We start from the raw sequence: 15,244 nt of genomic DNA, 5'->3' as shown, positions 1-15,244 counted from the left end.
ATCAAATGATGCCCATATCAGATATCTTGAAACAGTTTTCCATTCCCGTCATGTCAATAAAACCGCGATGGAGTCACTTTAAATCAGAATCTACAATAATATGTATGTAGATATTGTATTTCGAATATAGTGCAGAAAATCTTGTAACATTTTTTTCTTACAATTTATATATGCATGTAAAAATTTATAATCATAAGATTGCTGTATTTGTTTAAAGTTGCGTCCGAGACTGGTCCGACGGAAACTATCATCTGTGAAATATTTCTTGAGGTCAATGGAGAATGTCCTGCAGAAGAACATTGTGTTGTGGAGACAAGAATACCTGCATGCGTGTATGTAAAATGTTTTTGATATGACCTACATATGCATTCCATATGAATCTTGGAAAGCGTATATTTTTAAGATTATTTGATAGTACATTGAATTGTGTAAAACTGTGTATTTCAGATTTTCAGTGACTGTCAAATACCGATACTTACACTCCGAAATAGATTTGAAAACTACTTCATATATATATTAGTTGTTGCAAATGCGTCACTTTGCACAATCATCTTTTATTTGTTTATCGGCTTCTGGTTTAAAGCGCTTTTAACACTTTATCATATCTCAGAGGTAGACCCACCTTTTTACTAAAAATCTTATTAGTAATAAATAATTCTTCACAAGTAAAGTAACTTACTACTAATTTCACATGGGTTCTGAACAAGCGTTGATAGACAAATGATTATTTTAAAGAAACATTGTCCAAAACCAAATGTAACAGAGAATTGTTGACTCGCTAGAGCACCAGACCAACAGCCTCTTGAATATTTAGCCTTGCTCTTCTTGCTGATCTAATTGGGATGACTTATTTCTAACGAAATGATTTACGGTTGTTTGTTCATGCGTATTAATATGTATGCAGATAAAAGTAACACGATTTCTTCTCTTTGTTATAGATAAAAACTAATTTCTATAATATACCAGGGTAAAGTTTTAAAGATCTAACAATACATAGGTACAGCACATCGAGAAAAATTGATTTATTTCATCTTCTTAGTAAATATGTTAATGTAATTTGCTTTTTTTCAGAAAAGAGGACCAACACTGTAAGTAATATCATCTGTAACACAAGTGACAATTTCTATACAAAGATAAAAAGTTTTTCGAAGAAAATGCACGTTTTTCGCCATTTGTGCTACATATAATTTTTTTCTATTATTTTTATTAGTTTTGACAAGGAATTATGTTAAGACTATAATAAACATGTATGTTTCCTAGTAAAAATCTTGATAAATTTAACACAATTGTGACAAAAGATCATAAAGATATAAAGTGTCCAAAGGAATGTTATTAGAATTGTTTGAAACAAATTTTCTAATAGTTTCAAAGATTTGTCTATAATAATTTATACATCCCAATCTTTCCGACTTATAGAATGTTAAGGAAGTTCACATGCCCAATTGTGACGTACTTTCAATACCATTTTGCTTCATTTTGCAGTTGGACTGACATTTGTGGTCGTGGTGATAGTTTGTGTTTTTGCCGCTGTCAATACGCGGATACAGACTCCGAGAGCAGAAACGGAAACGTGATCATCACATCGGATCTCAAATGTAAGTTTTGAGTTTATATATATGTATAAAGTCTTAGACATGGTTGATTATATATATTAAATATTTCGTTTACACAGCAAATGGGTGCACCGAGTCATACTTCCGTGGAATTTTCAAGTGTTTCCAATGTTATGGCTATCCAATATCTACTTTTGAATTATACATAGTCGATGGTTGACCTATTTTGTTGACATAAGTAAATACTTGTTTTTTTCTGTGTGATACTGTTTGTGAGCAATTTGACATAGCATTCGGTAGAAAAAGGAGAGGCAAGCTTATATTTTTTATTTCACTTCTACCTACTTTAAAATTTTTTTGTCAGAGTAAGCGTTACTATTGGGTGTGACTTTCTTTTCCGTAGCTTTTAATAATAGCGTATTGGGAAGAAGATACATTTAACCACTAGTAATATTTTTGAGGAGGGTTATTTTTCTTTTTCATTTTTATTCCTTCTCTATTAATAAATCACAGGTTAGATGAGGACGGCGAGTGGTCGTATCACAGAACATTACCATCGTTCAGATCATCTTCGGGATTAAAGCATCATGGACGGGGATATATATCCAACCAAGGTCACGCAGAGGATGGACTCTATCCTTATGCTTCTAAATATATCAGTAGAGGAAGAAGCGGTGAACAGGATCCCACTTTACCATATTCACTGTCCCATAAAGTTAACCCTATTTATAACTGGTGAAACATAGACAACCTTTTTAGTATTTATCGCTGTAATGCTTATAATTTGCTAGAATAATGAAAAGTGAAATCCGTGTTACTATAATATTCGACAAATGAAAACAAAATCTTTTTTGCCGCTAATTAATCGACCAGCAACGAAGGCTGCAATCATCCGATTTTCATTGTTATAAACATTCTTTATTGCGAGTGCAATATCAGTGGAAATGAACGTAATTTAACTTTGTTGTTATATGTTTCAACTTATAAATGTAATTTATGCACGTAAAATGTTTTATGGACGAAATGGTTTCTAAGATATTATAATACAACAGCTGTTGTCAGTGACATCTTTAACTGATATGCAGCGTGGTTTTCCTGCGCATTTACGATTCTTAGCGTCACATATTGTACATAAAGGAAATCATATATTTTGTCAGCTTGAATTTCACGATCGTAGCATTGCGTTTACATCAAAAACAATTTCATCATATTGCAAAGATTTGTGTTGTTTAATATTTAGCTTGATAAATTAAAAGTGTTAAAGTTAACGTGTTTACGGATTTCGACGATTTTGGGATCACAAATATTTTTCTTTGTTGGGCTGAACAGTGAACCACTTGGGTGGGGGACTTGATTGACTGCTTCAGCTGAGAATGTTTCATACTTTCAAAGTTTGTGTTTACGCTCACCATTTAATATATAAAGCAGATAAGTATTTTCGTTAAGCTAATATTTCAAAGTTTATGTTGACCCTCACTGTTGAAAATATAAAGCAGGTATTTTCGTTTTGCTTGTCATTAAATCTAATGTTGTTCTAAACTGTCTGGAAAATAATTTAAGCTTAAATTCATGAGTTTGCCGAAAAGTACCCGAGAGACTGCCTTACTTTTTAATTTCAAGGCTTGTGTCTGAGTTATTCCGAACAAGTATCCGAGGTTTTGCGGTTTGTTTTACTTGTCTCAATCATAGGAGCTACGTCTAGCATCTTTGCTTCATATTATTCATTCAGTTTTCAACATGTCATTTGCAGACAAGTTTTTTTCCGGACTAATTTTATTATATTCATTCAATTTGTGTTTTATTTCTGTTTAAAATAAATACAGCTATTGAAATATACATTTTGAAAATCAAAACAATGCTCTTACACTGACAAAGCGCTAATCAAGTTTACTAAACAAAAAAAGTTATACATTGGCATCAGTGATCATGAATTATATGTTAAACGATTGTTGAACGAAAATGAGTTTATGAAGAGTTGTATGAATTAGTATATTCTGTCTTATTCCATGTTTCCCTTTTGTTGACTTATTAACATACTTACATGTACATGTTTCTAAAACATTTCTCTTTTTTTGTTGTGTTTCTCAATATCTTAGTTTCAAACGTATTGTATTTTGTTTATGTTTACAGTATGTAAGGAGCAATAAAAATGTAGCAAACATCATATATGTACACTTAGTTTTGTTTCATGAGTGAGTTCATAAACATTTATGCTTTGTTTTAGTGTCGATACCTGCATAGCCTTATTGTGTTTTGTTTTGTTATGTACTTTCAGAATTCATGGGAGCACTTCTAGTTCTGTTATAAATGTCTTAATCGCAATATCCATTTAACCATATCTTAATTATTGTGTGTATTCTTAAGAGGTCGTATAAACGCGTCTCCCATCTATATCTAACATTTCTATAGAAAATAATTCCAATTTGAAATCAAACGCCTCCATCTGCAACTAAAATGGCAAAAGGGTGCCATGTTCTTTTATCATAATCACAAAAAATGTTACTAAACATTGATATGCAGCGACATCAGCGGTCACAATCTATGATATGAATTTTATAATAAACGATTTGTAAAATAGAAATGGTAACATTCAAAGATTTTGTCAGTGAACATCAGTCATATTTTATGTTGAATTCGTATATGTTGTCCAGTTTCATCATATTTCCGTACTGTTGATTTAAGAATAAATTAAAATACTTCTAAGCATAGTCATAGAATAGTTTGTTTTTATTTGTTGTTAGTCATTTTACCTTAGTAATCACCCAAATGCTTCATATTTTTTAATGTGTACAAATCTTAAAAGCAATTTAATGATATAAATATAGCATATAAGCCATATAAGGGCAACAAGTTTTGTTTTCTGACAGTGTACATGAACAGTCCTGATTTTTTTGTTTTCTTTTTGTAAGTGTAAAAACCTTTGTGCCATATCATGTTTTGTTTTGTTTTGTTTTGTTTTGTATGTACTTTATGACTTCATGGAAACACTTCTTGATCTGTTTTAAATGACTTAATTGCAATATCCATATAACCTTATATTAATTTGTGAGTGTATTTTTTAGAGGAATGTGAACATTTCTTATTTTGTTTTGCTTCAATGCCAGTGACTGTACCAAGCTAGAAAATTTCGGGTATAACATGTTTTGTTTACTGTTTGTATTCTTAGCATTCCCTGTTTTGTTTGCGTGTTTATAGCAATAAACTGTTTATTGTGTATAAATTTAAACAGTCATGTTTTGTTTCCAAAACAATGTGAGCGTGAATCATTAAACAAAGAAGAATATCTTATTTCTATAACTCTACTAGAAACTGTGTGTATTCCTATTATTCCATGTTAAGTTTGCGTGTTTATAGCTCATAAACTGTTTATTGTGTATACATTTAAAAAGACATGTTTTGTTTCCAACACAATGCAAGCGGAAATCATTAAATAAATAAAAAATGTCTTATTTATTATAATTCTACTTGACTATGAGATATTTGTATTCAAGTAATTAGATCTGTCTTTTTATACCTCCGTATGTGCTCTCTTTCTATGTAGGATGGTTTCTATGAAGTATTTGTATCGAAATTTAGAAAGGCAGAATATGTGTAACATCATGTTATATTGTTTGGCGACTTAACTTGTAGCATTGCAACAATAAAAGACTTCATCTATGTCTTATACTTTCCTGACCTCTTGAGAGATGATTATTTTGTATTTAGAATGACATTATGCCCATCAAAGGGTATATAGTGAATTTAACATTTATCTCACATGTACGATAAATAACTTACCTGACCCAAAGAAAAGTCTGTAAAAATCAATAAAACGTTACATGACTTGTATCGTTCAATTTATAAAAAGAGTGGCACAGTCTCTTTATGTTCAGCAGATTTATAGTTCATTTTAAACATTTTCGAATATCAACTGTTGGTTTATCACAAATGTAACAATCAGTCTTTTGAAGCATAAAGTCACAACAGCTCAACATAACAATGGAAAAAATGAGCATAATGTCACTTTAAATCTGTAACAAAATGATACAGTTGCAGAAACAAAATAATTATTTCAAATTTGTCATTGGATAATGTTATTTAGTGTAGTATTATAAAAATATGTATTGTTTAAATTTTGGAAAATTCTTCTTTAATTTCTGAACTTTTCTGTTAAACTTTTATTGCTTTAACAATCATATGTCTGTAAACGCAGTTGTTATCTATTTAATTTTCTCGAATAAAATAATTTGAACGAAAATTCAGTTTAATTATTTTTCTCAAACGTTGGAAATTGCTTTCGTGTCCGTCCATGTTCGTATATGTACGGAAGCGCAATGACTGAAATATTTCAAAATGTAAATAATGTTTTTGTTATTTTTGCCTTAATGCCATAATGATAGTGATAATGATAGTGATATTTCTTGATAGCTTAACATTATGCTTATTACAGTACAAAAATAAAAAAGGCCTTCTTGTGGCAATTGTTATATGCAAATTTAAACAGCAAAAACAATACAAACAAAAGTGCACAAAAATACATTTATTATTAATCATTCAATATTGAACTGATTTCCCCCATCTTAAATTGTGTTGAGAAAACATATCCAAGTTTATTATTTTAATTTTAGATAATGAAATGAATTACTAAAGCAGTTGACCCTGGTCAAACATAACTTCTACAAAATACTGTACCATGACCTGTCCGTTAATATTTGTGTCTAATAACGGCACTTGTATAATAGTTGTCTTATTTTATATTATGATACAATATTCTGTTGCTTTCTTCTCTTTTTTTGTTAAAATATATGCACGTATTTTTTAAGTATTACATAATAAAAAATATCTCTGAAAAAAAACAACAAAAAAAACCCAACAAAACAGTAACGCTCAATACAAGAATGATTAACCAATTGGTACGGTTTATAGATCTCGTTAATAATTTATATATAAATGTATATACGTATATCTTTTTCTATTTTTTTTTAATCTGCCACTTAAAATATAATTCTGACATGAATATAAACATCACTATATATGAAATCAAAAGTCCAATCCAATAAAATAAACAACTATTTTCATGTTCTCATAGAGAGGGCGGGTTGGGCGGATATCATGTGTATTGAACCGATTGTATCTCGACTGGTCAAATAGTGGGTGATAGTGATGTGCACGTGTGTGTGCGCGCATATGTAAATCCCCCTCGCCGCGGAATTAATCATAAGATCAAATACCCGTTTACATACACCTTATAAACATACTAGTCTTACGCATGAACACTTTATAAACATACTAGTCTTACGCATGAACACCTGTTTTTTCCACAGTGACCAAAAATCATTAATTCAATAAAGACCAATAATGAATAAATTTATATTGTAACTCACATTCTGTTTACAAGAAATGATAACAATTTTGGCTACACATTGTATGTACTTTTACCTTGACTTCCTGGGAGTCACAATTGAAAGGACGGAGTATAAGTATGATATAAAATTCTGAACTGAACATTTGAAATCTCATTGATTATTCATAACTAAATAAAGTGAAATAAAACGGGCTTTTTAAGATTAAACTTTATTTGAGTTTAAGGAACGAACTGTTAGCTGATAGCTTGTTTTACATGCATACTATGTGCATACTATTGCCTGAGTTATTTCATTAACCGTCGGGTAGGACGTAATGAACTACTTTGTCTTTTGCTTTGTCTTATTAGAATAAATAGCATACGTTATAGAATTTATAAAAAAAGTCAACATTGGTTAAATACCTCGTCATCTGAAAATGTTTGCAGTACTATGCCTTCTTTTTATATAGTTAACGATCTCAAATTGTTAAAATTGAACTTTACAAAGAGTTCTTTTTTATGCACAATTTTACGGATGCCACGACATACAATGCACGGACATTTAGTTTTAAAATTACATCATGAAAATAAGATTACGGTATGATTCAAACATCTTTATTAACAATGAATCTAACTTTTGTTTTCCTGTAACCAAACTATTCCTATCTAACTACGGCCGGTCTCTTAACCTCTTAGCCATAAGAAACGTTTATTAATTGTTGTTTTTTTTTTGTTCCATGATGCAATTAGCCTATATATATGTGTACATCTTAAATATTATAAATCGTATTATAAAGGCTATCTATTACGGCACTTTATGATTTTAAATTGAATGTCATTCTTTATTGTTTTATGAAATCTATTCTGATTTTCAGAAATACTTTAAACGACTGTGTTTTTTTTCTCAAGGCATTACATCCCATTGGATATGTATAAAAAATAAGAGTCTTCACTGACAAAGAATTAAATCAAAATAATTATATGACTACGTTTACAATAGCCATGTATCATTTTTAAGGTAATTCTTGCTTTTTTACATATCCTTTATATAGTACAAGGTAAATTAAGAGAAAGATAGCAAGTCTCTCATTAGAAATATTCATCTTTTGTTTCTATTAGATCAGAACTAACTTACAACAATCTAACTGTTAATATGATGACAATACGCCAGATATAATATTCATGTTATGTTTGATACCTCAACTATCAATTTATCAAAATACCTCTTTTCACAGAGTGGTGTCCGTTTGGAGATACATGGCGCGTCAGCCCACTCATATCCGTTACCTTCGGCAATATATACACAGTTTTGTGCTATTCCTCCATTCGGTTCATAAGTGAGTCTGTGCCAATAAGTAAAAGTTGCTACCTTGTTATTAAAATACCATCTCCAAACTTCTTCAGTAACTTCATCTGTCAGACCGATCCAATGAACGGTATCTTTCGTAAGAAAAAATGATGTTTGTTAGAACAGGTAATTTAATGCTTATAATGTATAAGAATCATGTACTGTCTTGTAGGGCCTACTGAATAGGGCCTCTTGTACAGTATCATAGAGTCATTTACTGGACAGGTGATAAAAGTTGTAATTAAAGATGACCATTGCATGTTCAAAATCCAACTATAGATTTACACTCTGTTACGATCATGAACCTTGCTCCACTACTTCATTTACATGCAAGACTCGAAACATTTATTTTGAGAAATGTTTAATATGTCTTAAAGGTCTTGAGTTTTAATAACCATGCGCAATTTCGGATTATTTTGCTCACGCCGCTCCAGGTATTGGTGCAAAATGAATAAATGTTTGAAAAGCGTTTAACCCTACAAAAAGACTTTAAATTAAAATCTGAGTATATCTTGTATTGTGTATGTATTTAGAATAGATGATATTTACAATCCTTGACTTTTTAAAACTGTTTATCACACACCCGTGCCGATTTTGCGACTCCGTAAATATGGTATTGCACGGCCGTGCATATATTTTGACGTGACGTCATTAGCGGTATACAAACATAGTGTAAAGACGCGCTAAATGTTAACGTTATATTAAAGGCGCGTCAATGTAAAATTACTCTTATTTCATTTAAACGGTCTTTATTTTGGGTATGTGATAAATAGAATATTAAATTCGTGTAAGTTCATTACTGAATTTATTGCACTCGTTGAATAAAATAATATTATGCTCGCCAGAGGCTCGCATAATATAATTCTATTCAACTCGTGCAATAAATTCAGTATTGAACTTACACTCATTCAATATCCTCTATTGATGTAATAGTTATGTTACTATATTTTAAATACTCATCATTCTCTCCTAGTAACTTTTTAGGAATGCATTTTCAGTTGCATCATCTACTTCTACTAGATATCCTCCCAGATGTTCACAAAATCGCTGAAACAAAGAACAGAACAGATCTGTATTTATTCATTTTATATAAGGAACACATGATGATACGTAAATACAGTGGTATATCATTCTAGCCTACATTACCGCATTACATAGTTCACTAGTTTGTCTTGTATTGTATCTGTATTTCATTAATAGTACAGAAAAAGATATCATCAAATTAATAATAGTTATTGAAATTGACATTCAATGGCTAGGACATTTTGTTGAGACTTTTGTAGATCAAATTTCTTTTTATATGTTTATACAATATACAATAATATCTTAAATTATTATATACTCAATTAAATAGTATTAAACAATTGTTTCATTAAATCATTTTTATATTTACAATGTTTTAGATTTCACAGCACAATTTTCAGTATCCGTATATCCACTGAAAACAATTTTACTGCGGTGAAACATAATTCCGTATTTTCACTGGTGTCTTGACGGACTACTTACTCCTAAATTCAGCCAATAAATAAGGGGAAGTCGTTCAAATTGTAAAGTCAACAGAGAAAAAAAGTATAAAATACACAGAAAGATCAAGTTTATTTTTACTTTAACTAGAGGGAGTGTTCTAATCTTGTGGTATGAAAGTTATCATGTTTCACTTGTGGCTCCCGCAACTCATGATTTGTTTCCATACCATTTGATGAAAATAAATCCTTTATTTATACACAGGGCTATATTTGTAATATAAATATTTGATCTTTACTGGGGACAAACTTAAATAGCCTTTATCAATACAAACCTCTGCATCATGGAACGAGAGATTATAACGAGGAGATAAGTAGCATGAACCTCTGAACGCTGTCCAGTTGTCCGGACATAATGTTCCTGCAGATATACCTATACAAACAAACTGCATAATGTTTCAATTTCTTTACAATAAACAATTTACTTGAAAATTGCATGTACTCCGTTCTATCTAAAACTCAAAATGAATGAAAATGGTAATCAATTAGAACTTTAAGTATCCAAATAAAACTTTAAGCATCCCAAAAACACATCATTATATATTGACATAATTGATAAAAAGAATAAGAACTATTTCATGGACCAACATAGACATACATACACACACATCAATATGCATACACACATATACATATATCACACATATACACACACATATCTCCCTCCATCTTTCGTTCTCTACGACAAATATTTACAGTACAGTAATTTTCTAATCACATTTCAATATTCTACAGTTTTTTGGACATCTATGTGTACATTGTTTAACACCGTCAGAGAATCCTCATATCATATCACTAGAGTAAATAGTTAAATAGTTTAACAAGAAGCTATGAAAGCAAAAGATGGCAAGGAATTAATTTATGTTATATACAGGACAAGAATAGGACTTTATTTCTAACTTGTACATCAGTGTCATCGACATGGCTATAAATCATCAACAACAAAAACACACAGCACCATGTCGGCCAAAAAAAATAAAGAAAAATTACAAAAAAACAAACAAACAAAACAACAACACAAAAACATTATAATAAAAAGGTGTTGATTCAAAGACTTTTATTTTACATCAAAATGCATTTTTATTATTTTGATTTGAATTCCGTGTCTTGTTTATTATCTTCAAAAATCATTCTGGTTAAAAAAAATCTAATGTCATAAAAAACATCTGAACAACAACACATGCAAGGACATACGTTTGAAATAAACTTGAAAACTGTTTTGAAAACAAAGTCATTGAAACTGACTTCTGATTTGGAAATTTCTTGATAAACAATTATTTGTTTGGCTTTTTTGCAGGAAACTGTTTAAGGTACTCTTTTATAGCCAATGTCTTTATTAGATTTTTTTAAAGCGTTGCGGTATATAAGGATGGCATGTTAATTTGTGATATGAACGGTACTTACGAAATAATCGCATGTTCAACAACTTTAATGGATGACATAATCATGATTTCGCGATTTCGACACCCACACAAAAACTTCAAAGTAAAAATCCTACCTCCGATACACAGAAAAGATATAAATATTGGCAGCATATGGAAAACCTCTTTGTTTGGCCCCATTGTGAAAGATGACATAAGTTTATGACTTTTCGCGATTATTGCATATAAAGATAATAAAATTTAGTGAAATGAGTTCAATTTTCGTCGTAGTAAGAAACCTTTAACGATTACATGGTTTGAGAGATAAGCATGTTTTAATTATGGCAAAATAACCATTATATGTTAGTAATATGATTTTGAAAAATAGGTATGAGTTAAATAATAAAAAAAAATGAATATATGTAGTTGACGTTCACATTTCATACTATTGCTTTAAAAAAAAGTACTATCCAATTTGTGCAATTTTCATTAACAAGTTCTAACTATATTGTCTTATATGATAGACAAGTTCTTACTATATTGTTCAGGAAGAATAACTAATCATCAAATTGCCTAAAATGGGACGACCAAATGTCTAAGCCTTGGATAAGCTAGAGTTTTGCCCTGTGTCAAGTAAATATTTTAAGTGATGATAAAAATAACGAAGTCAGAGTAATGGATCTTGCCATGCGGTAAAGTTTAAATTCTTACTTTATTTAAGCTCATTTATGAAACCAGCTTAAGGCATATTGGAACCATTCTTTTAAAGTCCACATGGTCGAGATCCATATATGGGCTCAAAACTTTGACATTTAGGTTTAAAAGACGACCCATTTGTGCACCACTCATTGTAATTTTATTAAAATAAATTAAACAAAAATTGAAGTAAGTCTTTCGACGAATCCCACACTGTCAATATATTAGGTTCACCCTTCTGGTTTCTGGTACTGCCCGTGTTGCTTTCAGTTATGGTACATGAAAACTAATGAAATTAAAATTTCAAAATAATTTCACAACGTTTTGCACGAACTATGTACATGTATCACCTAGTTGATTGTGTAAGCTCTTAATTGATACAATACATCGTCACCTTACAAATTATTTATCATTTAGTGATTAACCTGTCCGTGCTCTATCTTGTGCCCTGTCCTGTTTTTGTTTAGGGGCCGCCTGGGCTTCTTGCCACTGGTTCTTGTTGCTGGGTCGTATGGGGTTGCAAACATTGAACGCCGCCTTTACTTGTTGATCTTGTTTATCATATTTAAGTGCAACAACTGATTAATTGCTATTAAATTTAGAATGATTTATTACGTTATTGCACTGAAGTGACGACATGTGTTAATCAGTTCATTCAAGCTTTGACAAAAGCTCGATTAACCCTACCAATCGTGTATATTAAATCTAAAATGTTTTGGAAAATGCCTCCTTTCACTGGCCAAATACGTTCCTATATCAAGAACCGTGGTATTCTTGGTATACAGGGCCAGCCCGCATAGCTCAATCGGTAAGAGTAGCTCAATCGGTAAGAGAGCGAGACTTGTAATCTCGACATTGTGGGTTCGATTCCCGGGCTGGCCAACTAAAATTACTAAAATCAGTCTTTCGGATGAGACTTTAAACCGAGGTCCCGTGTATGGGTGCTTAAACACTTGGCACGCTAAAGAACCAGGAGAAGCTTCTGGAATTGGGGCATCTTTCTGTATCTGTAATTGCACTATCCTCGAAAAATCTTAAATGACTAATACTCTTCTGAAGGACTCACTCATATGGGCAACCGGTGGCGAGTATAAATAAACGCAAATATACACACACATTGGTATACAGGTGAAATACATATTCAATGAAATCTGTCGTCTTTATGAGAAAAAATGTCACACGGTGGTTTAAGAAATTTATTTAAAAGTTGTATGGATTCAGTAAAAGATGCACCTCCTGCACGCCATCCGAAAACTTCAACATCGCCAAAAATGATAAAAAAAAGTACAGGATTTGATTGCTAGTGATGCAATATTTACATCTGGGGTTATCTGGGGTTATAGCAAATTACGTTGGTATCCCGTGGTTTTAAAATGAGAAGGATAAGTGCCAAATGGATACTCTATCACCTTACAAAAACTTGCTCGGGTAAGAATCTCCAAACAATTTTTTCTCACAGTTCCCTAAAAACACCAATCGATCTTTCGCAAATATTATCACTGGCGATAAGACGTGGGTTCACTTTTATGACCAAGCGAAAGATGCATAACAAAATATGGGCAATTGAAGGAAGTCAAAGACCTTGCATAGAAAAACGCACCGTGAGTGTCAAAAAGGTCATGAATGTAATTTTGTTTACCAACCAAGGCCCTGCTGATCAAATTGCTGTACCAAAGGGTAAATCTGTAAATGCCAAGTTTAACAAAGGAAATATCGTTCATAAATTAAAGAAATATTTCAAAATCCGTCGACCAGCACCTGGTCTCCGTGGTTCCAGGTTGTTGCATGACAATGCTTCGTCACACAAAGCGGTCATTGTACGACAATATCTGAAACAGGAAAAAGGTTGTCGTGCTTTCTCGCCCTCCTTATTCGCCAGATCTTGCCCCTTGTTCCTATTTTCGAGGCTCAAAAAACACGTTGCTGGAAGAAATCATAAAACGCGAAAAACCTCGGTTCGGCTATATTCCAGTATCTGAAAAGTATACCTCAAAAAGATTATGAAAACCCATTTATAAATTGGATTAATAGACTAAAACATTGTATATCACATTGTGGTGAGTATTTTGAAGGATTCAGATAATTATGTTAAGCACTTCTGAAAATTGACCCAGTTGCATTCATATTTGAATATTTTATCGTATTTGTTGATACTTATGTTCATAAGTACTCTATTACAATCCCTTAGATTTATCTTTAAAATTCGTGGACTCTGTTTTCATGTTCCCTTTCATTGACTAAAGAATATACGTTTTAAGAACATCTGCAAATTATATTCAAATAAACCAAAAGCCATTTTATGTTTTGTTTTATTATTGTGTACATGTTAAAAGTACATGTTTTGTTTTAAGTGTCGGTACATTAATATCCATATCATGTTTTGCTTCTTTTTTGCATGCCGTTTTGACTTCATGGAAACATATCTTGTTCTATTTTAAATGTCTGAAATACAATATCCATATAATCATATCTTGTTTTGTTTAGTTTTAATACCAGTGTCTGTACCAAGGTAATAGTAATACGTGCATGACATGTTTTGTTTATTTATGTATTCCTTGCTTTATTTGTTTCGTTAGCGTGTTAAAAGCTTATATACTGTATGCATCGTGTTTTGGTAAAAAAAACAATACAAGGGTGAATTATTTATTAAACAAGAAACAAGAAAAACAAAAAGTAACTGTTCATTTGATAAGTCTAGCCATAACGAAGAAGGGATAAGTACCGTGGTGGCCATTATTTCCTGAAAACAGAAGTAAAAGAGACAACAAGCAGGCTTATTGGAAGGGCGGGTTGGTATTTTTCGTGTGATATTTTCAGGGCAGCTTCAGGGATTCTGAGACTCAATCGAAAAGGAATTTGCAGAAGCGAGCTCGGTTTATATACTTAGTGTACTTATCATACGCGAACGAGATTGAATGACTTGTTAGGGGGTAATTTGATCAGTCTCGGATCGGCTTTAAGAAAACTAAGACAAAATAAATTTATGTAAAGTAACATTATAATGCTTGGAGATCGCATCTATTAATGCTATATAGATGCATAACCTCTTTGAGTGGAGGTCATGTGTCTAAAATATGAAAAAAGAAATATAGATTTGCAATAACCTATAACATTCTTGATAATGGAAGATTTTTGTAATTTAAAGGCTATTTTGCGGGTTTTTTTGTTGTATTTTTTACTCGAAAACAAACAAATTATTTCACATTTATAAAAATATGTAGTATTTCTTTCTTTTTTTTTATTTTCTGGTGTTTTAGTTTCTGAACTTGTTAACTTGTCAGTTATTTAACAAACATTTGTATGTATACGCATTTGTTGTGCTTTTTACACTTCACGAATAAAATCTTGAATAAAAAGAAAATCTTGGAAATTGCTTTTGTGTCCGTTAATTTTCTTATGTGTACGGAAGAGCAATAAATGAAATATTTGAAAATGCAAAT

The 15,244-nt window shown here is 31.3% G+C and overlaps 2 protein-coding genes and 1 long non-coding RNA gene across 3 annotated transcripts in view; 2 read left to right on the top strand and 1 right to left on the bottom strand.

Moving 5' to 3' along the window:
- LOC132756922 (fibropellin-1-like) overlaps window positions 1-1,529 on the top strand; it is a gene marked incomplete at its 3' end in the record, with an annotated part of 29,926 nt that extends 28,397 nt beyond the window's left edge. Inside the window, exons 45-47 of the mRNA XM_060748068.1 lie at window positions 218-332; window positions 1,072-1,088; window positions 1,483-1,529. Of these exons, the coding sequence (XP_060604051.1) occupies window positions 218-332; window positions 1,072-1,088; window positions 1,483-1,529 (179 nt within the window). The remainder of the gene's footprint in view (window positions 1-217; window positions 333-1,071; window positions 1,089-1,482) is intronic.
- Window positions 1,530-1,531: 2 nt separating this feature from the next.
- Window positions 1,532-4,435, top strand: LOC132756918 (uncharacterized). Its single transcript, XR_009629388.1, has 2 exons — window positions 1,532-1,595; window positions 2,067-4,435. It is a non-coding gene; the product is annotated as an uncharacterized LOC132756918 (long non-coding RNA).
- Window positions 4,436-8,105: 3,670 nt separating this feature from the next.
- On the bottom strand, window positions 8,106-11,353 carry LOC132756926 (snaclec agglucetin subunit beta-2-like). Its single transcript, XM_060748073.1, has 3 exons — window positions 11,246-11,353; window positions 10,023-10,120; window positions 8,106-9,271 (listed from the first exon to the last, which is right to left on the bottom strand). Exons 1-3 carry the CDS (start codon window positions 11,322-11,324, stop codon window positions 9,194-9,196), a joined length of 255 nt encoding a protein of 84 aa, XP_060604056.1. The 5' UTR covers window positions 11,325-11,353; the 3' UTR covers window positions 8,106-9,193.
- Between the last annotated feature and the right edge of the window lie 3,891 nt (window positions 11,354-15,244).

The sequence above is a fragment of the Ruditapes philippinarum genome, unplaced genomic scaffold (assembly GCF_026571515.1).
Source record: "Ruditapes philippinarum isolate M1 unplaced genomic scaffold, ASM2657151v2 ctg1299_1_1_1_1, whole genome shotgun sequence".
NCBI classification, from domain to species: domain Eukaryota; kingdom Metazoa; phylum Mollusca; class Bivalvia; order Venerida; family Veneridae; genus Ruditapes; species Ruditapes philippinarum.
Note: the sequence above shows the minus strand (reverse complement) of the source record. Positions and strands in the feature narration are given on the sequence as shown.

Bases quoted from the DNA above. Each gene is read 5' to 3' on its own strand.
- LOC132756926 (XM_060748073.1), bottom strand. From the start codon at position 11,324: ATGTCATCTTTCACAATGGGGCCAAACAAAGAGGTTTTCCATATGCTG. The intron at 10,121-11,245 runs GTAGGATTTTTA...TTGTTTGTATAG, and splicing joins ATCTTTTCTGTGTATCGGAG to GTATATCTGCAGGAACATTA. The intron at 9,272-10,022 runs GTTTGTATTGAT...TCTTTGTTTCAG, and splicing joins TCTCGTTCCATGATGCAGAG to CGATTTTGTGAACATCTGGG.